Here is a 25435-nt window from a genome sequence, read left to right as displayed (position 1 = left end):
AAATGTCCGCGAGAAAAGTATTTTTCTTTTGTGATGTTGAGCAAAAATGTTCCTAAAAGCTGCTCTTGCATGCTTGTGAGCGAGACAGAGTCAAACCTGGAATACAGACTCAAACGCGGATTCTTTACCTTATCTGCAATGACCAGTTCAGGCGCAGGGGGTGGATCCCCATCCAAGGGGTGTGATGTCACAGGAGGGGTGGGGCTGCTGGTGTCAGCAACAGTGGCTCGGAACCTGTCCAGCAGGGAGTAAAACCTCTGATGCCTGTGACGGGAAAGATGAACGAGGATATGACACCTTTAGTTTTTCCAATTTGATGGAGATTGTTAACAGGCACAGGTGAGAAGTCTGGTTGGCTGTAATGCTTAAATGTCACTTTCCCCTGCTACACATTGTAATGAAATTGTAGCCAGTAGTTTCCCCATCATTTAGGGTCCAGTATTTCGATCCATTTGGTTTTGGACATCTTAATGTTTTGCTTTTATTAACTAGTTTGTTTTATTTATGGTTTTGTTGTTGACATTCTGTTTATTCCTATAAAATCTAATGTGAGTAAATGTGTACAACAGAATGTTTCATTGTAAAACTTAATACCCTGTGTTTTAATGCTGCACGCTATTCCTCATAATGGTTGTAATGCCAGTGAGCGTTACCTCTGAGCCAGGCCGCTGGTCTGGAGGTATTCCTGGATCCTGTCCAGTTCCTCCACAGGCAGCTGAGCTATACTGTTCTAGAGGGTGGAAGGATTAACAAAATATCAACTTGAAGGAGATGACAAGTACACTACATTAAAAGTACAAAATTTCAGCATTAAACACCCAAGTAAAAATTTTTTTAAAAAAAAGCTCCCCCCCCCCCCCCCCAAATATTCACCGATAGACACAACATTTGCATCCAAGTATGTTTACCAATTGTATTATAATGGATTTATGATTCTTTTGAACCCATACAGGTTGCCTACTTGCAAGACACTAAATTAGACCCTATCAAGTGTTCAAATTACAAGAACACTCCTCTGTGACAAAAAAACCCTCACTGTACCTGTAGTGTCTCAGCCAGCAGCATCTCTACCCTGCGACACGCCAGTGTGTCCACCATACGAGCCAGAACCCTGAAGGGTGTACTGAGCAGCTTGTCCACATACAGCATCAGCAGGGAGCCAGACTGGCTCAGGTGGATGCCTTCCAAACACTGCAGAGTCTTCTTCAACATGGTAGGCTGCAAAGAAAAATGGGCAGCACATGCAGAAAGAGGCAGAGAAAGAAAGATGAGTGCAAAAAAAAAAGTGTTACATCACTGATGATACACGTCAGCATTTAACACATATTTAACACAGTGGTCTAAATAAGATTCAATTGTGGAAATGAATGATAGAAATAAGAGAATTAAGTAGAACACCGAGTAGTGAGTAAAACTGGGCAACCTGAATATAGAGGAAAAACAGAAGTTGAGACGAGAGGAAAAAGACAAGGGTAAAGAGATGTAATCTCACAGTAGTGAGGTTGTCACAGCGGGACTGGATGGCCTGGATGAAGAGGCCGCTGGCAGCTGAGTTTCGGTGCACAGCGCTGATGAAATCTTGCACTGGAGGCTCATGGGAAAGGCTGATGAGGTCACGTACGTGGTTGACAATCAGCCATGTCAGATGCTCTGAGTCGTGGAGGTTCTGACACTAAAGGAGATGAAAAAGTCACAATTGAACTGAAAGAGAAAGAGAAAGATCTATCCCAACCTTATTTGTAATTAATTTCAACAGTATGTAAATATTTTATATTGTCCAACATTCTTAAAAGAGTCTCACCACATAGTCACAGAAGAGGATGAGAGCTCCCCTGTGTACAATCTCTCTGTTGACCATGGATAATTGGGACTCAGGTTTATCCTCTTCACCTTCCCCTGAGGAGTGAGGGCTCAGCAGCTTTGTGCATGAGAGGCTCTGTCTCCTGATAGAAGGAAAGAAAGGAGGATGGACACAGGGATGGCAGACGGGAAGTTTGGGAGGGAGTTTTATTTATATAGTGGAAAATCATAAAGGGCTTTACAATCTGTACAGGATATAACCCCTCTATGCCGAGCTCAAGTATAAACAGAAAATCTACATAATTTAATTAAAATCTGTGGCACAACAAATTGTCAGATGGTTTATAGTGCACTAAAATTAGTAAGAACATTCTAGCTTTTATCATTTGTATTTGTTTGTTGCATTCTGTTATACTGCCTACACTGTTCTTACCTGGGTGTCTGGTGCACCTCAGCCCACCAGGAGTAGTTGGTGTAGTCGATGATGAGGAGGACCTGGCACCAGAGCAACACCAGGGAGGGGTGGGTGGTGATCAGGCACTGCACCATGCTGTTCAGACCCTCTAAAGGGTAGAAGAGGCCAGCCTCAGAGCCGCCAGTCTGTCCACTGCCACTCTCGCCCTTCAGAAGGCGGCTGGCTGCAGCTGTGATCCTACGAAACATCCCTGGATAGCAAAAAAAAGAAAAAGGGAAAGGATAGTAATATTTTTCAAGAAAACTGGCTTACATTGAAAGTGCACTGATTTGTAAAACGTTTTAATATGACATGTAATATATGCACACAATGTAATATATGCTCACCACTTTTGAAGACATGTATTAAACACATGAGCAGTGTGCCCAGCTGCTGGCAGTAGAAGGTGTGTTGCTGCTCTGTAATGTCCACTTTAACCCGTCTGGAGGAAATGTCATCCAGCAACACCCCTACCAGCTGGAGCAGGAACCTGGAGGGAGGGGACGGGATGAGGACAGGGAAGTCAGACATGTGAAGGAAAATAAATTGCAAGAAGGCAGGGAGGGAGTAGCAACACCCCTAAATTCTTGATGTCAGAGGCTTCCAAAATATACACAACAGTGAACACACTAACCTGGCAAAGGTTTCCTCAGGCAGGGCTTTTTGTGCCTCGCCGTTAGACTCCTGGTTACCGAGCACGTCGGCAGCAGATGGGTCATTTGGAGAAGGGTTTTGCTGATGGAGGCGGCGGATTGTGTGGCAGGAAAGGAGATGTGGGGAGAGGGAAAGCTCATGGATCCGTGACAAGACAATATCCTCAGTGGACTGGGAGACCAGCACTCTGAGCACCGCCAGGATACCGGAAACCCACAGCTGGACTGTAGCTACTGATGCCTGGAGGAGCGGAGGTTTGATTACAATTCAGACTTTGTGGAAAACACTGATATTTTGCAATCAATTTAAAAAAAAAAAAAAAAAAAAAGCAGACAAGATGTTTAGGTACAACAATTTGGTAAGTGTTTGTGTATGCACATATTCAGGTATCAGATGAGATGCCTCACCATGCTGGCTGGGGTGGTGAACATACTCTTGAGCAGCATGTCTACAGGTCTAAGAGAGGAGGGTGCTACACTCTCAAATAGAGTGTTCAACACTCCCAACGCCTCAGGAGAGTCCAGATGCATCTGTGGAGACACAACACACAGATGTGTTAGTTGACAGCAGGTAATAGTTTACTTGAATGCCGATTTTTCACAATGATCTTGCATAAATGAAATTCTATGATTTCCCAGCTGATTAACGGCACAAACATCTTAACCTGTGTGCATATCTCACCTGCTGCTTGGCAATCATGGGAAGTATGACATCAGCGATCTGTCTGGACAATCTCTTCCATTTGTCCTCATTCTCTTTGTGACACTGCTGCAGTACAAGAATGAACATCTCCAAAACCTACAACACACACACACATAAAGACACATGTAAGGAAAAGAAAAGGCTTGGATCGCTTAAAAATACTTTATGGTACGCAGATACTATGTGCCTTGTATTTGAGACTGTACCTGATGGTACTGTACAAGCCTGAGCAGCATGGAGACCACCACTTCTTTCTGCGTATCCAGCTCTTTGCCTGCATCCGCTTTGTTGGAGCCCCTCAAGACAAACAGGTCATGGACGATTGGCTGCAAGGCTGGAATCGCTGGTAGAGGAAGGAAGAAAGTATGTAAAACAAGTTAACCAACAGAAGAAATAACTGCCTATGCGGTGTGTGTTGCTTGCATTCCTCTCACCGTGCGTGACAGCTTTCCTGCCGCTGGCCATGATGCCGTCACACAGCTGGATGATCTTAGGGATGCTGATTATCTGCTTGGAGTGGTAACGCTCGTAAGACAGCAGCACCAGGAAGAAAAAGATGTTGGGAATGATGGCCTCTGAATCTCTGAGGAAAAAAAGTGCAACATTTATTAATTCATTTGCAGGACAGCTTTGTGCGAGACACATGGGTTTGTGAAGATTGGCGAGACAGATCGCCCTGGTTTCACAGAAAAAAAGCAAACTTACCTGAACTGTCCCACTTCAATGTACTCAAACTGCTTCAAGACAAACCCTATGAACACCTGGAACATAGAAAATGTTTTCCCAAGTGAGTAAAAGTCCCAGATGTTGCATGCAAAAGAATGTATGCATTTTATTTATGTGTTTAACCTGATCTGAGTCCAGCAGGCAGTAGTTGACTCGGAGCTGCACGAGCTGGGCTAGCAGATCCAGCACTTGTCTCTGCAGGGCCACAGATGTGCTGGTGGTGTACTGCTTCAAAGCTTTGATCACCAGCGGCTCAAACAGACGGATGTGGTTGTGGATGGCATTCTGGGAAATCAGATGAAACCAGAGCTTTCAGAATTGCAGCATCTCACTCAAATAAATGAATAAGAAACAAGCAGAGCAATATAAGTCTACCTTGTCTCCTCTGTGGCGTGTTGCATTTGCGATGTTGGACCTCAGCTGGGTGGATGCTTTTTGCATCACATCAAACCATCTGGAAGTGGAGAAAAATGGGTCTATAATGCTTTGCTTATTCTATGTTAACTTATTTCTGTGTTCTACTAAGCACATTGCCTCATACACAAAAATCATGTGTGATCTATGTGCTACAACCCACCCAGAGGTGTCCTGCTCCTGCTCAGCCTGCACCATGTTACGGAGACTGGCGTCAGCCAGTGCCTGGGTGAAGTGTGTGTATGGTGCCATGAAGCAGTAATGGTAGAGGCCTGGTCGCAGGCTGGACGAGCCAAGACGGAGAGCCTTGCCCTGGGAACGGCTAGGTCCACTCAGGACGCCCTCGTACTGGGATGCCAGGTTGGTGCCAAACAGGGTTTTCAACAGCTGAAGAACAAGAGTAAGTCTTCAACTGTTAGAGCAAAGAATGAATTGAAAATCTGCAACATCTAAATAAACTAAATCAAATCTAATTTAATAAGAGACATTATCTGACTTTGATTGAATCTACCAATTAGATTCTCGAATTTAGCCATAAATAAAGGTCTACAGTGGAGCATAATCATCAACTAGCGAGTCAGTTCTTTGCATTTATTATCAATTTTCCAAGGATGTCTTGTCTTAATGCAGGATATTCCCATTTTAAACAGTAATGTTCCTCAAAGATGTTGGTGTGACATAGTGTGACATTTTTTTAATCTGTGAAAATTGTGATCATTTAATTTTTGCTCTTGTAATTCAGTGACTTAAGTGTTTCATGGGACACTTCTTTAGTAAGGGCTCTTGCCTCCACAGGAGTAATTATTACAGGGGACATTTTTAAGTACAATCCCTTTCTTTGTTATATCTGGTATTAATTCTAAATTGACAGGCAGTGACTATTGCAAATAGTCAATTTTTTAAGCATTTTTTTGCTGATTCTCTCTGGCTTCTTAGAATCAGGAGAATTCATTATGTGAAAAGAAAGTGAAGAGATGGCCATCTAGCCAGTATATTGCTATGCGTGTATAATAATGAATGTATGGAACCATCGCACAGGGAAACCAATGCCTTTACAGGCCCTGTCGGCAGGAACCAGCCTCACTCTGTGTGGAGTCGCACTGGTTGCAGCACACTGCTCAGTGCTGGAACCACAGAAAGACTGCCACACACACACACAAACAACTCAAAACACAAATAAACACACCTTTAATCAGAAACACACACAAATTACTGACCTGCTGTACACAAACAGTAGCCATGGTTGGTTCTCTGGAGAAGCAAGACTTGAGGTAGCCCAAGATTTCCTCCACACACTGAGAAAAAAAAAGCAAGATTATTATGAGCAAGAATTTACTGGCTTATATTAATGAAACAAAATAACTTTAATAGTATCTATACTGACCTGTTCAATCCTCCAGAACATCCTCCTTCCTGCTCTCACTGATATTAATACTGTCTAATAGAACTGAAAGTCATGTTTACCTTGCTGATGTCATGTAGTGTGGCCAGCTCCAGTAGCTGAGACAGAACGTCTAGAGTAGCACGCAGGAACCCTCCAAATTTCTCCTGGCTACTGTGGAGGTCCAGCGTCACCTAGGAGACCAACAGCAAAAAAAAAAAAAAAAAGAAATTAATCAACAACACTACCAACCACTGCCACCACCATAAAACAGGTTTCTTTCATGTAAGCAACTAGATTACAAATTAATGTGTTTTCTGACCTTGTAGTTAGCATGCGTAGCTTTGAGGACGTCATAGAGCTTGAGGTAGGGTGGCAGGTGGTAGAAGCTGCCGAGGGTGGTAGACTTGTTTACGGCTGCTGAACTTGTGCCATCTGCTTGTCTGCCTGCTCACAAAAAACACAATATCAAACATTAAATACTCACAGACACTCAGAGAGATAAACTGAACCTATGTTAGGTGGGTTTGCATGTACCTGTGTTGACCTCATTGCTTTTCTTTGGGCTCATAGGGGCAACACTGGGCTCAGCAACCTCTTTCTCCTTGCCTTTCCTGCGGATGGGACTGAGGGAGGGGGTGTTGGTCAGGGAGGGGAGGGTGGCCTGAAGAGGAGGGAGACGTATGAAAACCGTTACCACCATTACCATGATACTATTAAAAAAACAACCAAAAAAAAAAAAAAAAAAAACCAACAGCTCTCTGTCAAAGTTACCTTAGCTGCTGGTCCTGGTGGTGTGTCATCCAGCACATGGGCGCAGATGTTGAGGATCTTCAGTAGGTGTGAGAATAGCTGCTCCAACATAGCCACCAGGGAGCGCTCCGAAAGTGCTGCCCAGGGTTCCTCCATCTTATTTGGGCCTCCACTGGGGTTTGTGCTGCCACTGCTGCCTTCTTCCTCTCCAGCCCAGGGGTTGCGCATGCATTTAGGAGCCACAGCTGGGAACAGGAGTATCAATAACAGGTTACTGATTTTGCCTGAGAAGTTTTGTTTAAAGTTGGATTATATTTTTACCTCTAATTTCAAGCTACATGATCATGTGAATTTTTTCTATACATTCTACTCACCAGCAAGCAGGTTGCCAGAGAGCAACAAGGCGTCCTGGTGTGCAGATAGATCCAGTGGGAACCAGGCGGAGGAGAGTAAGGAGAGAACCATGTTGGCCATTCCTACTGTCAGAGTTCTTCGCTCTGTGTCTGGTGCAGATGAGGAGGTGGTTGAGGAAGCCGCAGCATTGCTGGGCTGTGAAAGACTGGATAACAGAGGGACAGTGTCAGGAGTTAATCAGGTGTGTTTATAACACTACTACATGGGTAGTCACATGAAGAGGTATATGTGTGCGTGTGTACACAAACCTGAGGGCCCTGCCCCTGCTGCGGTTGAGACTAGAGCGAGATGCAAAGCTGCTACTAGAGCTAACGTAGCCGCAGTGCCAGCCCGTGTTCCAAGTGCACACTGGAAAATTTGAAGCCAGGAGGCACAATGCCTCACAGCAGCCAAACTACAAAAAGGGCAGCAGAAAAACAGAATTTGAGCACATTATGTTAATACATAGTCACAATCTTTTATTCATATTTGCTGTAACTATTACCAACTAGAATCTAAATTGTTGCCAATGTACAGCATAAATAGTGAAAAAGTGAGACAAAAGATGTATGAGTGCGTTTGTGCGAGTGTGAAAGCTCACAGTCAGAGCTCTGGAGGTAGAGGAGGTGAAAGCATGGGAGACAGCGGTGACAACTCGAGACAAGTTGTTCTCCATTGTGACGTCAGACACAGTGTTGGACAGGTTGTAGCCTCGATACGTCCTGTCAGACAGAAGAGCATTCAGTTACTCAAAGATTATATTCAGTGGTTTCCTCATGGGCTTCGTTTGTTATTGAACAACTTGAAATTTCAAAAAAGATGCTGTGTTTCTAATCTAATACAAGGCAGTTATGATCACACTGAACTGCTTGATGGAAGGCTTGAATTCGAGATGGCTCAACAATTATTTTTAGTAAAATTGTGACCATGAGAGCCTATGAAATGCAACATGAAACGAGTGTGCACCCGTGTAAAGTGTGTGTGTGTATAGGTACCTTGTGATTGTGCTGACTGTGAACTGGGAGGGAGGTTGTGTCTCATGCATCAGGAGCTGCAGGTAGACTGAACTCTGGTCTCGGGCGATAGCCACTATGGGGTCCACCTGGCCCTGGTCACAGTCATAAAACAACCTGGGAACCAGCCTGTTGGAGTGAGAGGCACAGAGAGAAGAAGAAAGGGATTAAAGGAGAATAAGGAGGGAGAGGTAAAGTTAACATGTTAGCATGCTTGTGCCTCAGACATGGTTTTGCCAGATCAAAAGGAAAAAGCTAAATATTGGGATACATTCTGGACCACAGTTGGAGTATATCCCCATTTCAAGGCACTGAAAAGTTGCTGGTGAATCCTTCTGAGTAACCGTTCTGTCACAAGAAATTAGAATTGAGACTCAATAACAAGTTTAAAACAAGGAATAAACTACATTAGTTTATTAAGTGTATACCTGCTGACAGCTGAGGCTGCCACGTGCCGTACTCTGGGGTCATCATCTCCCAGCAGGTGGACGACTACGTCATTTAGAACTCTTTCCTGCAGCCGCAGTCGCTGGATAGAGAGAAATGTGGACAAATTAGGGACCAGATGACAACTCAGAAGTTGAAAACTGAAAAGACATTCTGCATTTGGGTGAGTGTGTAAAACAAAAAGGGTACAGGAAAGGTAAGAAAATGAGAAGTTACCCCAGTGTAGTGATGATCTCCTTTGTGCAAAGTCTCAGTTTTCCTCTCCAAGAAATTAACTAACCTGAGAGACAGGAAAGAGTAAATCTCTAGAGGACAGTCACAGCTAATACATTGTATTGATGTGTTCCAAGCTATGTTTTTATTAAAGTAAACAGTGTGAAGTGAGCATCGTATCTCCTGGTAGCTCCAGTAATACAAAAATAGATCATGAATCCATCTTACCGGAAGTCCATCTCAGCCAGGGTTTCCAAGAGCTCAGTGCGAACGAGCCAATAGGATGAGTCCCTCAGAGCCAGCAGGTCTATCACCAACTGCAGGCCCAGCTCACTCAGGGTACTGCTGCACACAGTCATGATGCAGTGCTGAAACACACACACACACACACACGTCAGATTCACAAACATACACAGTGCACTACTAATTCTACTAACATTAAACACACAAATGTCTTACCCTGACTGCAGAGCAAGCCATCTTGCAGGTGACGGAAGACTCATCTTTCAGAGTTTTTTGGAGCAAAGGCACCAAATCCACCAGGGACAGAGGGTTACCTGGAGAAGAACGGGACACACGGGTGATATTTAACCTAAAATTCTAAACAGCACTCAAGTTCCCAACAATGTGTCAGCACAAAGACAAACTGCTGCACAAAACATCCCCACAAACACTCACCTGTTGCACTCTGCACACCGGCCAGCCAGGTGTGTATGTTGTAACGTGTTTTGGTGAGTGCAGCCTGTATGATGGCTCCACAGAGGATGGCCGTAGCCCCTCTGATCTGCGGGTCCCCGTGATCAATGAGGCCCAGCATATCACTGATAAACTGCTGCTCTGCAAGGGGACAGAGAAAGGAACGAGGGTCAAAGGCAGTGCTAAAGGCACACGAATAAGAGTTGCCAGTTGATGCGTTTTGTAATTGACCATTACTTATCTAATCCAGACAAATTGTATCATGACAAATTCTCATTTCTCCATAGCACAGTGCACAATTCTCATGCCTGACAGAATGTCACAATGTGAGAGTTGAAATATCAACAGTCCACCCCCACAGGTGTTTTCACTTATTGCCTGATTAGACTTCTCCTCAGGACTGTGTGGGCGTGTACAGACTGTCAGTTTAGGGGGCTGGTGACGTCACCCACATCTCAGTAAGCTCTGCCCACTTTCAACCTGAGCAGACTTCTAATCAGCCAGAGTAAGTGAAAACACCTGTGTGGCTGCACAGCCTCTCATGTATATAAATGACAAGTTGCAGTATTTGTCCTACAAATTATAGGACTTTGTTCTAGTAAAACACTAATAAAAAATATCTGAATTAATGGAATAAACCTAACTTGTAAACTGTTGTGAGAATCTCAATTTTGTCCACAATGAAGGATTGTCTTTATTTATTTTTTTTTATTTCTTACCTTCTACTGGAATGCCATCCAGCGGCTCCAGGTAGAGGGAATTAAAGAAAGCTTCAGGATGCAATGCACCTGCTGCACCGATACAGCTGACCGCCAGGGCCTTCACGCTCACTCGCACCTCCTTGTCAGGGGTCAGACCTGGACAAACACAAAGCAAAGATTGACACACTGAAACATCAGAGACTCATGCAGCTATGTGACCGGTCTGATGGCGGAAAGTCAGATAAATCTATTCTGAATTATTGAAGTGAACGACTGTGTTGAAGTTTCTTGTTCGTTTGTTTTTGATATCATTTGAAATTTTATAGTCCTATGTTTTTAAGTTTTATAGTTGTACAATAGTAGTGTTTAAAAAATGTATTAATTGGTCGACAACTGAATAGTTACGCTTTATGAATTTTTCACGTTCATTTATTTGTACAGTTTTTGTTTGAAGCATGAGCAGATCAAATTGATGGATTACTGTCCTTAAGTATTATATAATAAAAAAAACTGACACAGATGCTTCCACCCGAGCTTCTCAAAAACTGGGCCAGATTCACTGGTTCTGCTTATTTACAGGCCAGCACTCCCTTTTGCTGTTGAAGACATCAGCTTCCCCAGAGTTTGTTTTCTTTCTCTTATATTTTAGAATTTATATTTCTTGATTTATTTACTCTACACACATATGTGCCATTTTGGTAACACTCACCATTCTTTTGTCCTGTCAGCAGGAAGGAAGCAGCAAGAAGCCGTACACAGTGCACCAGAGGCTCCACCCCCTGGTCTGTATAGTGTCCAATTGGACCCTTTATACGTGATGGCTGAGAAACAAGCAGAAGAGTTAAACAATTAGATGCTTCACCTTTACTTTCACTTCCCTTGTGAAATGCTGGAATGGAGATTTGTGTGGCTGTGTCTTTACCTTGTTGTCCGGTTCAGGTTCAGCAGGTTCATCCTTTGGTAAGAAGCGGTCCACACTGCTGTCTGAACCCTGCCGGTTGTGACCTCGACCTTCGAAGAGATGAGGTTTGCTCAGAGCTGCACGCACACACACACAAACAAAAACAATTAGGCATTATCAGTGCTTCAATAATTTTCTGTACAAACCACAGTTTCTGTGTAAGCATGTCTCCATTTGTGCACACAAACATACCCAGTGCTGGCTGTAAGAATGGTTCTCTGGGTTCTTCTTGGGAGGAAGGTGCTGCCCCTTCATCCTCTTCATCCTGTAGTGTTCCAATCTGCATCCCAGAGTACTGACTCTCGCTGCCATCCAGCACCTTATACACACACACACATAGAACAACCATCTCCAGAAAGGAACAAAACTTTACTTTACAGATACTTCACTTTACACCTCAAACACAACCACATGCAAAGGATACCAAAATAGTTTTGACTCATTCATTTTGAGTTAGATTTTCTGGGTTGTAGACAAATACAGCATCACAAACAAAGACCAGGTTGCAAGTCAAACAAACGTTCTCCTATTAGAACTCTACTTCATGCTCGGGTCAATGCGAATTACAGCAAATCAACTGCATACAGGAACAAAGCACAGGCTCGAGAACTCCACAGTTGTGGTTGAGCACCAGAGGAAGACCAAGCTTTTGATCCAAACTATTGACTTTGAAGTGAATGCCACCGAGATGAGCGTAATTTATTTGTCATCTACATGAGCTTTTAGATCTAGTTTAGCAACAGCTTTTTTCCTGGTAAGATATACGAAGTATTCCTCTAAGAATGTGAAAAAGTGTTTGGTTTTTTTATCCCCTCGATGTTTGACCTCCGCTGGAACAAAAGCCCGTCACCGCCTCTCGAAATATTTAGAGGGAAACAAATTTTAAGGAAAACAAAGGAATTAGTGGCCGTCATGCTTCTACTTTGAACACTCCACTCCAGGCCACTGAACATGGGATGTCGGGGTTGCTTGTTTTTACAAAAGCCTTTCAAAAGCATCGCATTTTTAGGAGGGAAATCATTAAACATGGAGCCGAGGAAAAAAAGAAGGGGGCATAACGTATTGTCAGTGACAACACGAGAGGAAAAGTAACAATGACGGAGCACATTGTGACGAACAAGCGAACGAAAGGAGGAAAAGTAGAAAAGGCAGACAAGCAAGCCCCTCCCACTCTGTTCAAAGTGTCCAATCGGCTGACCTTGTCACTAGTGCTAGAGGAGGAGGAGGTGGCATAGAAGGAAGAGGAGGAGGAGGAGAAAGAGAAAGAAGACGACGAAGAGGAAGCAGTGTAGACAGAAGAGTCGCTGTCTGTGGCATCGGGACCCTCGGTGGAAGTTGGCGAGGGCGGGGGCGGCTCAATCACCCGCGGCAATGGAGTGCACGACTGCGACGAAGTGAGCAGAGGGATAAAGGAGAAGGGGGGCAAGATCATAGAGGTAGAATTGTTAGAATGGACAAACTCACCAAAATGTCTCTGGAGGGAAGCAGATTAACATGACCTGCCTCCCAAAAAAAAAAACAAATGATTGAACCTAGGGAGTGACTTCACATCTTTTCTGTGTTTTAATTTGAAAAATGACCATAAAAGTGGTTTGCATGTTGTACTCCATTAATTACCTGCTGGAAAAGGCCATGAGAAGACAAGCGTCCCACCTCTTTGAATAGAGAGTCGGCCATATTTAAAGTTCTGATAAACATATTATCTCTCCCAATCCAGTTTATACCCGACATTGGCAGGATTTTTCACAAAAAGTGGCTTTTAATACTGTACAGCATGAACTGAAGCTAATGGCTGTATGTAAGGTGGAATATTAACTGAAGAAATTATACTATAAATTTGGGTAATTGTTTACAGTAATTTTAAGTATTTGATAGGTAATGGGCTAAAAACACAACCAATTAAAAACCACCACTAAAAAAAGTGAGATGAAAATTTTGTCCATTCTACAAATCCTAATTCTATGAAGTGTATCATTAATCATCAGGAACTAGGCCATTAGGTTTACAGGTACTGGTAGCTTTAACTGGTAATTGAGTCTTTTAGTATCTAGAGAAGTATGCTGTCCTCTGCATACCACAAAAACACAGAAGTGAAATATGGTATTTTTTAAACCAAATTTAATCTCACTCTCACACCCGTACAATCAGACTGACCAGCTCTGCTACATCTGAGGGAGTGACAGCTGAGTCTGGCCCCTCTGTGGTGGTCTGGGAGGAGTCGCTGGGTGGAAGCGAACGATCATTAGTGCCTAGCAGTGTCCCGCCCTCTCCTAAGGGCCCTCCCTCTGGCGTGGCGTTCTCTGGTGTGGTGTAGTCAGCTGTTTCTGGAGTGATGTTGGCCCCGCCGCTGGAGCTCTGACTGAGCATTTCCTCCTCGTTGTCATTGGGAGACTCGGGAGTGTCTGACGCAGATGTCCCGCCGCCGCCGCCGCCCTGCTCTGAGGAGGCACTCAAGTCAACGGAGTCGCCAGGCTGCAGGGTATGCTGGGAGGAGCGCGGCTGCTCCGTGATGATGTCCACCTGGGCTGCGGAGGAGCCGTCTGCACCGACAACAGACGCTGGAGGAAAGAAACACACAGAACTAGATGGTAAAGCCCCAAGCTGCTTTAATTTTTGATTTTTTTTCTGTAAAATATAGTGAGTAAGACTACCACAGTTGCCAATTATTTTACATTCCACCTCTTGGTTGATGCGACTCACCTGTGAAGGCACCAGTGGTGACCTCAGTCCTCTCAGGGTCATCCTCCAACCCATCCTCCTCCCCAGAAAGCATTTTACCTGCAAACAACAGGTTTAAGGTCAATATAACACACCAGCATCAACACTAGCTGAAGTGAGGGAAAGAGACTAAAACCTGGGTGGGGGAAATTTACTTTCAACTGAGTAAAAAAAAAAAAAACAAAACACCAGAAACTGCTTCAGATTTTCTTGAAATGGTTAGCTCTAGGATATATACATTGAAATCCTAATATTGTGCATCCTTAACAAAATAGAGACTTTAGAGGAAAATCCACCACCTTAACTGACTCAGTTGGAGGTAAATTTTCCCAAACCTTGACTGACATATCAGTAAGAGGTCAGAGGCGAGCAGAAGAGATAAATAGACTAGTCACCTCTCTGTTTCCTGAGAAGGAGTGGACTGCAGGAAGACCCTCCCCCCGCTGCAAATGGCAGGAAACAGGAAGCAGAAACAGGAGGTGAGGAAGAGAAAAGCAGCAGAAGCGCCGCGAGACTCGTAGGAAACGCGAACAATTAATTACAGACAAAAGAGAATGAGTAAGCCAGCAAAGAAAAAGCCACAAACAGATATCAAAGCAGAAACTAGAGAAAAGTGCAGTTTGGTCGAGTGATTAACTAGCAAAGTCAGTATGGGTTAATGAATTAAAAGCTACCGGAATCACATGTATGTAAACACTGCAGGAGCAACATTAGATTGTAAAAAAGGGGATAACGAGCTTTATGAGCATAGTCTCGACCAGTGGCCGGACATAAAGACGCTGACAGATGTGTTTACCGATAAACTCCAGGATGCTGCCAGAGCGCGCGCGACTCTCAGTGTCCTGCCGAAACACGGTGGCGTGTGTAATGCTGCCTGCGGTGATGAGCATGTGCAGGAGTTCTGGTGGGGGAGTCCTGAACATCTGCTGCAGGAGCTCCAGAGCTGCTGTCACCACATTGTGATCCCAGTGCTGTGTGTAGTGTAGGGTCAGTTCATACACCTGTAGACACACACAAAAGGATTGATCGTCAACTGAGCTCTGATCACAGTGACAAAATCACATGTAGGTCTGGCGTGTGGTCAATACCTTCAGCCAAAAGTATGCTAATATTGAAACTTACACTCTGACACAGACACACACACACACACACACACACACACACTCTCTCTCTTAACCTGTAGCAGCTGTTCAGGTGTTGGCTGTACGTCAGCTTCCTTCCTCATCACTCCGAAGCTTCCTTTGAGGCTGGTGGTGTTGACTTGTTGCTGCAGCAGAGGCATCAGGTAGCGGAGGGTTAACAGCACCCCCAAGATCAGATGGCTGGGGTGCTCCTCATCCACTGGAACCACCAGACCTGCACACAGGACAGACAGGAGGTCAAGCACATGTCTGTTGCCTGTGTGTCCTGCCAAACTAACTCGCAAACGCTTGCTGAAATAAGTTTAACTGTTAAGTAGAAAAGTGTCTCTGCATCGCCTTGTAATCCAACCAATCTAATCCAATTTATCTGCAATGTACAAAAAGGAAAAGGGTGATCATATTTCTATCAACAAACATATAGAGTGCGTCCTACCCAGCAGCACGTTCAGAAGCCAGGTGTAGAAGTAGCTGGTGCGTCTGGAGTGTTGGCACACACTGACAGCCGAGCTGGCTGCTGTCCGTCTGATGGTGGGGGAGCTGGACTTCAGGTTGGCCACAAATGACTTCAACAACACCTGGGACAAAAAAAGGGTTGGACGACAATGAAAACAAGCTTTAAGGATTTCCAGATATGTATATGCCCTCATGAAAGTGTGTTGCATTAAAAATGTTCTATTTGATTGTATGTCTGTGCGTGTAAAGGGAGAAAGCCTTCAAAACAAATATTTTTATGGAGCCAAGATGGGAAATAAATACTTATGAAGAGAGGAAACCTCAGGAAGAAGATTTAGGAATAGCTGGCGCAGAAAGAAACACAAGGGGAAACTCTGCTACACCGTTTCAAATGTTTCTGCTTTAGAACCCTGTGAGAAGATACCTTGATCTCGCCGTCATTGGCAAAGTGTCCCAAGGCTGCCATGATCTTAGGCATTGCTGCAGCCAGTGTCTCCTGCACAGTCTCCTCCTGCCGCTTGGTGATTCTGGTGAGGCATGGCAACAGGTTGACCAGGTAGGGTCTGGATCACAAGGGGGAGGCGGATGAAGGGAAAAGTATGCAAAACAAAAAGGAAAGTAGGAGAGAAGAGCATTTAAAGCATAGTTAGATTATGAAATTGTAACCTATTTGTCATATGAATGAAGTAAAAAGTTATCTTTCAGGCGCTTGTGCATACCTGCATTTCTGTGGTCTGATGAGGTGGGCCAGCTCAGCAAACCTCCACAAAGCTGCCCTCAGACTCCGAGAGGCACCATTCTACAAAATACACAAACATCATCATCATCACAGGTACCAACATCACCACTTTTAGCATCATATTAATATCTTACAAGAGAAACAGCGAGCGTTTTCATTTTCACATTTTACATGAAACGACAGTCAAACCTCTCATTATTGAATGAGATGAATTCAGTTGCATAACACAAAAAAATGACTCACAATACAGACACATGCCTCATTACCTTTTTAATTTCTTTGTACAGCTCCAGCTGCAGTCTAGGCAGGTTGGAATCCATTAGTGCCTGAGGATAAAATGGATCAAGAATCATCAGCACAATAACACTAACATGTAACTTCAATTAGTAATTTGGTGAAAGGAACCCTGGATTGTAAACTATCAAAAAACAGAAACCAAAGTCAGATAATATCAGGAGCCTGTTGCAAACACGTCAACATAATGCACCACTGAGCTCCCTGTGAGCAAAGTGTGGTTTGGAAAATCAATCTATGGTGCTATTTGTTTAAATCAGGGTGGAGGAGAATGCTGAAGAAAGCCTGGCGGGAGGTTTATGGGGTCTTGCTCACTTTGATGATTTTGTTTAGGCACTCATCGGCTACCATCCGGACATCTGACTCGCTGTCATCACTGCAGAGCAGGAACATCTCCATGGCGATGCCCAGCAGCTTCTGAAACTCTGGAGACGTTCTGCTCCCAGGACCATAGGAAAGAAAGTGAGGAAAATGTAACTACACACATATTTAACTTTCAAAAGAACATGTTTATACATGAATAACAGCCTGTTCACACATGAAACACTTAAAGCTGGAGTGTGAGACTTTTACATATAAATGAACGGCCGTTACATTCAAGCCCTTACCAAATGATTTAATGCAATGTTGATTAAGCCTATCACCACCAGATAAATCTCTCTGTATTTCACAGTATACAAAGTTTTTAAATCTGGTGTCTGTGGTGACTGCAGTGGCGCGTTTTACATTAACCAGCAACGATTGGTTTGCCAGAACTGAAGGCCATCCATAGAGGATGCAAACCAGAGACTTCCACCAGCTGAGCCAGTCAACTTCCGGTTTAGCCCTCCGCTAGTTGGACTATTTAACTATTCACTCTCACTGCCAGATTGGGAGACAAAAGTTCTGCACTTCAGGTTTAAATGAACACACCCCCACACAAGTGTCATTCTTCCATTCAGCTGAATTTAAGCCAAACAGCTTTTCTCCAACTATCCTGAATCCCTGCCTTTCTCCTCACCTTCATCAAAGACACAAAAAAAACAAAAAAACAAACCCACTGGTACTAGAGGGTGGTCCGACTAAAATCATCAAATCAGCCAATAATACCTAATAAAGCTTAAAGCAAATCAACCAATAATCATAACTAACTGAATGTGCTCAGTGAATTTCATACTAATCGGCCCTTCAGATTTCATGTACACCAGTGAAAACAATTACAAAATATTTAAGCTACTGAGAGCATTAGCTGAAAGGTCAAGAGGTCACCAGATTTGTTAGGACTCATCCAGTGGTTATTATTGATTCCCATACAAAAATTCACAGCGATCCAGCTAGTAATTATAATAACTTGCTGTGGACCAAAATAAACGCAGCAGATCATATTTAGCACTCCTATAATAAACATTTAAAATGTGGCAACCATTCTGTCAGTTTGGAAACAAAATATTCAACTTTGGTCAATTGTTATCACACTCTGTTAGGTGTAAGGCTTGACTGGAACAAACAAGATTTTAATACAATAAGCAAGGCCTACCTTAGAGACTGAGCCACAATGTTTTCACATATCGTCAGGCAATGGGTCACCCTGTCCTTCTTTGTGGCAGCCTGCTCCTTTTTCCTGTGAAGAAAATTGGGAGCATGAGAAGAACGGAGAGAAGGCATTACAGAGCAAAAGACAAGGAGGGACTGGGTTCAGAGACTGAGGCAGTGTCACTGTGAAATTTACTACATGCAGGAAGTCATTTCAGGATCTTAATTACATCTGTTGCTAATAGACCAACAGTAAAATGGATGGAATACTTAATATATGTAGTCTGTACCGCCCCATAAAACACTGCTCACCTTTTTAGATTTCACTGCAAGAGATCAACAAAATTGAGTAGATCTCCACACAGCACATTTTAACTTTAGCCAAATTCAACAACTTTCTCTTGTTGAAAGGGAGAAACATCCATTTGAAATGCTTTTATGTCTCAAATGGGAACTCACAAGGACATGATTTCAGACCTATTTATCCTGCATCTAATGATAAAACATATCAAAGCACTGACAGCAGAATAAAGCCTGTTGCAGTGTGTGGAATGTAATGCTGGGTACGGCAAGTTATCTAAGATCACTAAGGGGGAGGCAAGAAGACACAGAGCATCAAAAATCATGGCTACTATTCAACCACATAATCATTTAAACATATATAATCACCATAATGACATCTGTAACATTGCCTAAGATGCAGAGTAGGATAATCGCCTGATGTCTGCTGTTTTACATTATTTAATGGGCAAATAAGTAGCATTGTTACCTATGGCTACATAATTGATTATGAACAATTACGTCTGTGTATGAACCCAGTAAGCACCACAGCGGTCATGCAAATGAACTAATGCAAGCTATTAATGTGGAAGTTTTCTTGGAGATGACCAGGCCTGCACTGTAATAATCGCTTGTGATCGTAACGCTGTATGCCAATAAAAATTCTGTCCATCTTGCTCATGACTTGTTCTGGTATCACGCTGATGTGATAAATGATAATCCTGTGACAGCAGAGCAGGTGCAATTTTCAGAGCGAGGTGCTACAAATGCTTTTCAATGACTGCAGAAAGCTGAATTCATGATTGGAAAGACCTGGCTTTTCCCAAGATAATGTAAGTCCTCATAGGCTCACCAAAAAAATTGAGTTTTTAACATCTAGAGCTGCCCATGACTATAGCTGTTACACAAATAACAAAACGAAGTATGACACGAGTGCCTTAATAAATTGGTCGTACTGTAATGAGTCTGCTCGGTACAACCATGGCACTTGACGTGATATAATAGGCTAAAAAAATATGTACATTTTAAAATGTGGAAAAGATGGTCATTACTGTAGCTGTCTGTCATGAGTTCTTGAATTAAACAGGCTTGACTCCTTAAGCAGGAGCACAGCAGAAAACAAGGCGTGCAGCCCCCCCAGTACCTCTCGGATCAGGGTGGGATCACGGGGTGCGATGGACAAGGCGTAAATGACGTCAGTCCATCAAGAGGGCTACCATAGTAATTAATGCACCTGGTCACAATATGTACCCTTCCGTGCGAGCCATAACAACTGTACTCATTCAGACTGTGAATATGGCTTGCTCTCCTGAGATCAACCCATTAACCAGCAGGCACTGAACATATTAATTTCTCCCTGACCCTTTTTTGCAGGTGCGTGGGCATTAATTAACGAACGCCTGTGTTACAGTAAAATCTGATACCTAAAACTCCAACGCCAAGGGGACACTCAGAAAATACCGAGGGAAGAAACCTCGCTGAGCAGCAACAAGTGGCTCTAAAATAACAGAGAAGTTGGAAATAAAATCTTAGTATCTGTATGATAGCTTCCATGTTAGCGTAATTAGCTTCGAGCCAGCTATTAAGCCTGTGAGCCACTGCCGTTAGCTGCTGAGCTAAGCTACGTGTGTAACCCCGCGGCTGTTTAGACAAAAACCCCACTTACTGTCTCTGGACAAGCTCCTCGGCGGTTGGTGGTCCCTGCTGTTGCTGGAATGACTTCAAAGACTCAAAGGCCTTCATCAGTTTCTCCATGGTGGCCATTTTAGCAACCAAACAGAAAGAAAGCTAGCTTGGTTTAGCTAATATTTACAATGTGAGCTGGAGAGCGAGCGGTGCGTAGCGCGACGAGAGTGCTAACACCGCTCGCTACAGCTACCACCTGCTCTCTCTGCCTTCTGTGGTGCAAGATAATCTCTTATCCTTCCACAATATTTTTCCTACGTGAAGAAAATGTTGGTCGATAAGCCATCTTTGATGCAGCGGTTAATATCACACCAGGAAGTGGCAAACGTGACAGCTTGACAGAGAGAGGGGGAGGAGTCCATCAGCGACCAATCAGATTGCGCTTTTGTGCTGATTGACATGAAAAAGAACCAATGACTGACTGTGAGTTTTTTTTCTTTTGTTTGTTATTGTTGCTGTCACGGGACCGCTGAAATACAGAATGTAAAAAACAGATTTGCGCAACAGAAATACTGAAGTTTGTATCAATCCCGCAAGGAAAAGGAGTGAGGAGGCTATGAGAGCTTCCTGTGAATCAGATCAAGGAGAAAATACGTGTAAAGGCTCTCACCCACACAAGGATAATTTAATCTACCCATCCCTGACTCAGTGGGAGGGGTGGAGAATGAATGAAGAAATGACAACTGTCCAATAGAAAGAAATATTTAACTTTAATCTGTAATGAATTCCCATATAATGGGGTCAAGGAAGTAGTAGTAGTGAAAGTCTTAATAAACCTGCATTAAATATCCTCTCATGCCACCAGTGCAAAAGTTACATATCGTGGCTTAGATATAACAGATTTTTGCAACACAAGTCTATTTTTCATTCCTCCCATCTAAGCCCATTTATTCACAGAAAAAACAACACATTAAGATATGACACAAATAAGTCAGGACACATATTTTTTTATACAAATGGCAGTGTATTATTTCATAATTACAAATGTCAGATATGGTACAACAACCAGTGATACAACTTGTACAAGAATTAACAATGACTGCAGTGGTTGAACGACATGACTGTACAGATACAAAAAGAAGAAAAAAAAAATCAAGAAGTCCCAGGCCCCGTTTGAATACCAATAAAGCATTTTTCATTCCTCCCTTCCTTGAAATATCACTTCACTGACATATCTTGACTGAAAGTGAAACCCAGAAGAATCTCCAGGCATACATCAATGGTTATCCCAAAACTAGATTCATGTGACATCAAGGAACTGAGGATCTCTCACTTCTAAAGATGCTGGAGAGGGTCATCCCAGTTTTAGCGGGGCTGACTCACCATCACCATCTTTGAGGAAGGCAGGAGAGAAGGAATGCTTGCTATGTGTTCAAACAGGGCCAGCTCAGCTGGTCACCTTGCCATTTATAAAGTTGTCCTCAGATACCAGTGAGATATGTTGGCACTAGAAGGTCATCATTTACATATACAAGGAACCTGAAGTATTACAAACCGATACATGCTTGAGTAATAAAACATATGTATTTTTTTAAAACAGGCATTACAATGCACTTAGTGCGGACATTCAAAACTGTTGAGCTGTTTAAAGTTCCTTTATGTGAAGGAATTTCTCTCAGAATGGACGGAAGGATTAAGAGGTTGAAAAAGGTGGGATGTCATAAATTAACTTGGTAATTGGCACATACAATAAAGGCTGTCAGTCTTTCCTCAGTAAATTCTTCAGATAATAAAACACATTTGATTTACTCAATGTTGCTTTTGGTATCATTGGCAAAAAAGTTAAAGACACTTCCTATAGTCATTGTCAAAACACACCATAGTGCAATGAAACTAAACAGAATTTATTTACTGCTATATGGATGGTAGAAGAGTAAAGTTACTCCAAACAATGACAGAGGCATGGGTGGCGAACACAGTTTAGTTTCCCTGTGAGAGTGAGCGAATGTGGGTTAGAGCTTAATTACATGTTAGAAATACATCATTTACAAGGTTTTTGAGGCTAAAGAGCTAAAAGGCTAAAATCTACATAGGCAAGAGAAATCAGCTTCAAAATGTGCCTGAGAGCAACAAATAAGAACAAAACACTCAGAAACTCAAGTGACAAGCCAGCAACAGCTAGATGCGTTTGATTCCTGATTTTGATAATGGAATGTGCAACAGGGGACAAAACTTTTAGAACAAGCCAACTCTCCGAATTAGTAACCGGGTGGGGAAATATATGCGTACCATTTCACATATATGCAGTTTTGAGTTGTTTGAGTGACATTCAAGTCCCTACATGATTTTTGACCTATTGTATTGACAAAATGCAGACATTGCTTTGTTTTATTAGTGATGTTGGAAACATCTGTAGAATCACAATGAATGAACCCTTTCAGTAACTTAATTTCTAACTTCACAATTTGGACATCAAATTTACTTCAATGCATTAGGTTGAACTAAAGCTGCATTTGCATACAGTATCATATACACACACGAAGCTAACATGTCCAGATTGGGTATTCACAGCATTAAAACAGGTGGTGGGGGAGTAAACAGCGACTGCCTCAAAAGCAAAATTCACAAGCAAAATGGCTTCAAATGCCTCTGAAATGCCAGTGAGAACAAACACAAATAGTGAACATGTTGAATCCTTATTGTAACATGTTTGGGTAATGCACAGAAAATCTATTTGTCCACGATTGGTTAACTTGGAGGCCAAAAACTTCCTCTATGATAAAAACAAAAGTGCACAACAGTTGTGGTTCTGCAAGTGGTCGAGTGTTCCTGTACACAGATGATGGTAACTCTGCAGGCAGGAGTTCAAATATTATCCACCTGTTTCTCCCCGTCTACACACATACAAGCAACTGTCTCAAGTCATTCCTATGAGAGAACAACACACAAGATTTGAATGGAATAGTAAAAAGGTGGGCGCTATTACGGTTAACAGATTTTATTTTTATCTAGAACAAACACAGCTAAAGCCACAGGATTATAGCTGGAGGTCTACTAGCAGGATATGTGGCCGACGGGCATCGTGCTATCTATGATCAACAGGCGCACAGGCCAAAGCAGGCTGTATCGCGACTCAGTGCAGAGGCTAATAGCTGCTGACAGCTGAATCAATGGAAGTTAGTTTGATGCAACAGCAATTTGTTATCTAGATGAAGCCATTGTCGGCTGCAGGTCAGATCTCTGATACCACCCTATCATCCTCATCACCATCACCTGTCACTATGTTCCGACTCAATCACCAGTCAACCAGTCTCAGATTTACTGTTATACTAAGAAATATGGACAGCAAATTACTTGGATAATTCGAGGGAAAGGAGATGAAATAAAAGAGGTTCATAATTACTGGACAGGTCAGGAAAACAAGGTAAAGCCAGGTAGTACAACAAAAGTGAAGCAGGATTTAAAAAAAAAAAAAAAAAAATTAAAAAAAAAAAAAGGATGAGGAATAAAGAGAAATCGCCAGAATTGTTCTGCCTGAGTGAATATTGTAACAGACATTTACTTAATGATAATTATCAGGCCTTGTACTGTATTATGGAAAAAGCCCTCCATAATATTTCCTTTATTTTCCAGGTCTCAAAGATTGTCAGAAATAAATCCATGCCACCTCTGCTAGACTCGAGTTGGTACAGGTACCTAGAAGACCGTTTACGACACACCAGCCAAACACCAATACTTGCCATCCAACCTGCCTAACAGAGCTGACGGAAGGACATGGATTATCACTTCTAAGTCAACTTCGTGTCCTTCGATCGAAAGGACAGGTGGACATTTAAGGTGGAAACGTACGGGAAGGGTTTAAGCAGCATGGCATAAACACAGCAAAGTTAGACTGGATTTATTTTCCCCTTAACATTTGGATCTACAAGCTTCATTCAGATCTACCTGAGCCTTGAGGGGATACATAGGCTATGGGTTTGTCTGGGACCGGGCGGGTCTGATGTGCTAACAACACGTCACATTGGCCAAATCAATGATAAACATACAGCACACATAAAAACAAAAAAAAGGCCTTATGCTACATTGAGAAAAATAAAAAGACAACTGGTACTGTGCTTCTTAAAAAAACTCCCCAATACACATTATCCATACTCATTCCAAAAGAAAATTAAAAAAAAGAAATAAAAATGTAATGTATGCATTCAAGTGGTACTTTTATGGCTTTTTGTACAATACAACCTTTAGTGAAAATATACATCTAGACATAAATTCAAGTACAAATGTACAAAATCTTTAAACTCATACTTTTTTCTTTAATTATAATACACTTTTAATACAGCTCATAAATACAGGTCAACATTCACTGAGTTCCTAAGATTTGCGCTCGGTTGGAGTTTGTGGTGAAGTTCAGCGGCGGGTTGGGGGGGTGGGGTTAGGCAGGAGGCAGGTGGAGGTGGAGGGAGTGGTTTAAAGTCGCGAGGGCTCTTCAATCTCATCGTCACTGTAACCGCTCTTAAAACAGACCTGGGAAGAACCAAAAGTGAGGATATATCATTAGCAACTTTGATCACTACACCATCTCACGGTCAAAAATGTTCAAGATGAGGGTTTGTTTTGTTTTTTTTCATTTTCCAGAAGTGCTGACCTTGAATTAACCACATCACAAGTGTTATGCGCTGTAAGGCAAAAGCTGTACCCACACGTTACTGTGAGCACGTACCAGCTGACATGTGGTAAATTAGAGAGGAACAGAGAACATGTGATTCAAGCAATGGCATTGGTTTGGTAGCAAATAACAAATTATGATGAAATTGGTCACTATGCTTTATTTTAAATTGGTAGTATAACAAAAAACATGTAGAAATGCTATGCAGATCTCTGTCGTGTTGATGCACTACCCCTACTTTCTTGACAAAGACCTTATACGTAATGATAGATATCTTAATATTAACTAAAATCATGCAGAGGGAATAGTGTGTAGTGTCTGCAGTCTTCCTCTCAGGCTGCATACGAGCCCCAACAACCTCCACCAACAAGACGAGATGGACTCTATGCAGCCTGAGAGGCGAAACGTGGGGCACAAGTGTAAAGTAAAGCACTCACTGCTGCTCGTAAAGCTTATTGCTGTGAGCTCACAATAACAAGTAAAAGGCAACTGAGATGAGCATGTTGACAGTTTTATCAACTCCTTGCTTCTCTAATCTTGATTTTGGCAGCTGGACATCAAGATATCTGTGTGGAGGATTTCAAAAAGTGAGAAAGACATGCCCCCTCTTGTCCCCAGATTACTCACAAGTACCAACAATTACAGAATGAACAAAATGAAAAAGGTCTCAGCAATAAATACCAGATCAAAGATAGTGA

The 25435-nt window shown here is 42.7% G+C and overlaps 2 protein-coding genes, 1 long non-coding RNA gene and 1 other non-coding gene across 14 annotated transcripts in view; 1 reads left to right on the top strand and 3 right to left on the bottom strand.

The window, feature by feature from the left end:
• Positions 1 to 20474, bottom strand: part of htt (huntingtin) — a 31897-nt gene extending 11423 nt beyond the window's left edge. For 4 of the 9 annotated variants that reach the window (XM_044346281.1, XM_044346287.1, XM_044346282.1 and 1 more), the window contains exons 1-46: positions 20112 to 20474; positions 18171 to 18254; positions 16970 to 17102; positions 16627 to 16686; positions 16341 to 16420; positions 16046 to 16184; positions 15602 to 15743; positions 15204 to 15382; positions 14823 to 15027; positions 14422 to 14469; positions 14009 to 14086; positions 13463 to 13866; positions 11501 to 11627; positions 11270 to 11385; positions 11057 to 11168; positions 10366 to 10503; positions 9629 to 9787; positions 9410 to 9507; positions 9179 to 9318; positions 8954 to 9017; positions 8719 to 8819; positions 8273 to 8419; positions 7879 to 7999; positions 7547 to 7692; positions 7259 to 7443; positions 6906 to 7129; positions 6669 to 6795; positions 6454 to 6578; positions 6215 to 6325; positions 5968 to 6045; positions 4914 to 5137; positions 4712 to 4790; positions 4460 to 4621; positions 4316 to 4371; positions 4045 to 4193; positions 3817 to 3953; positions 3590 to 3706; positions 3316 to 3438; positions 2889 to 3148; positions 2602 to 2744; positions 2234 to 2465; positions 1802 to 1943; positions 1493 to 1672; positions 1042 to 1218; positions 654 to 730; positions 129 to 264 (exon numbers count right to left, since the gene is read on the bottom strand). In XM_044346281.1, the coding sequence (XP_044202216.1) occupies positions 129 to 264; positions 654 to 730; positions 1042 to 1218; positions 1493 to 1672; positions 1802 to 1943; positions 2234 to 2465; positions 2602 to 2744; positions 2889 to 3148; positions 3316 to 3438; positions 3590 to 3706; positions 3817 to 3953; positions 4045 to 4193; positions 4316 to 4371; positions 4460 to 4621; positions 4712 to 4790; positions 4914 to 5137; positions 5968 to 6045; positions 6215 to 6325; positions 6454 to 6578; positions 6669 to 6795; positions 6906 to 7129; positions 7259 to 7443; positions 7547 to 7692; positions 7879 to 7999; positions 8273 to 8419; positions 8719 to 8819; positions 8954 to 9017; positions 9179 to 9318; positions 9410 to 9507; positions 9629 to 9787; positions 10366 to 10503; positions 11057 to 11168; positions 11270 to 11385; positions 11501 to 11627; positions 13463 to 13866; positions 14009 to 14086; positions 14422 to 14469; positions 14823 to 15027; positions 15204 to 15382; positions 15602 to 15743; positions 16046 to 16184; positions 16341 to 16420; positions 16627 to 16686; positions 16970 to 17102; positions 18171 to 18254; positions 20112 to 20209 (6363 nt within the window). In that variant the 5' untranslated portion in view covers positions 20210 to 20474. The remainder of the gene's footprint in view (positions 1 to 128; positions 265 to 653; positions 731 to 1041; positions 1219 to 1492; positions 1673 to 1801; positions 1944 to 2233; positions 2466 to 2601; positions 2745 to 2888; positions 3149 to 3315; positions 3439 to 3589; positions 3707 to 3816; positions 3954 to 4044; positions 4194 to 4315; positions 4372 to 4459; positions 4622 to 4711; positions 4791 to 4913; positions 5138 to 5967; positions 6046 to 6214; positions 6326 to 6453; positions 6579 to 6668; positions 6796 to 6905; positions 7130 to 7258; positions 7444 to 7546; positions 7693 to 7878; positions 8000 to 8272; positions 8420 to 8718; positions 8820 to 8953; positions 9018 to 9178; positions 9319 to 9409; positions 9508 to 9628; positions 9788 to 10365; positions 10504 to 11056; positions 11169 to 11269; positions 11386 to 11500; positions 11628 to 13462; positions 13867 to 14008; positions 14087 to 14421; positions 14470 to 14822; positions 15028 to 15203; positions 15383 to 15601; positions 15744 to 16045; positions 16185 to 16340; positions 16421 to 16626; positions 16687 to 16969; positions 17103 to 18170; positions 18255 to 20111) is intronic. The other 5 variants (XM_044346283.1, XM_044346284.1, XM_044346290.1 and 2 more) reach the window with 3 other exon arrangements.
• LOC122979874 lies at positions 5767 to 5898 on the bottom strand. Its single transcript, XR_006402951.1, has one exon.
• LOC122979088 lies at positions 11286 to 24119 on the top strand. Its single transcript, XR_006402793.1, has 3 exons — positions 11286 to 11373; positions 16988 to 17116; positions 23705 to 24119. It is a non-coding gene; the product is annotated as an uncharacterized LOC122979088 (long non-coding RNA).
• grk4 (G protein-coupled receptor kinase 4) overlaps positions 20990 to 25435 on the bottom strand; it is a 52260-nt gene continuing 47814 nt past the window's right edge. For all 3 annotated transcript variants that reach the window (XM_044346292.1, XM_044346291.1, XM_044346293.1), the window contains one exon: positions 20990 to 24595. Coding sequence is in view for 2 of the 3 variants with exons in the window: in XM_044346291.1 (XP_044202226.1) it covers positions 24539 to 24595 (57 nt within the window). In the remaining variant the exon portion in view is untranslated. The remainder of the gene's footprint in view (positions 24596 to 25435) is intronic.

The sequence above is a fragment of the Thunnus albacares genome, chromosome 3, assembly GCF_914725855.1.
Source record: "Thunnus albacares chromosome 3, fThuAlb1.1, whole genome shotgun sequence".
Classification (NCBI taxonomy): Eukaryota; Metazoa; Chordata; class Actinopteri; order Scombriformes; family Scombridae; genus Thunnus; species Thunnus albacares.
This window is presented reverse-complemented; position numbering and strand designations above follow the sequence as displayed.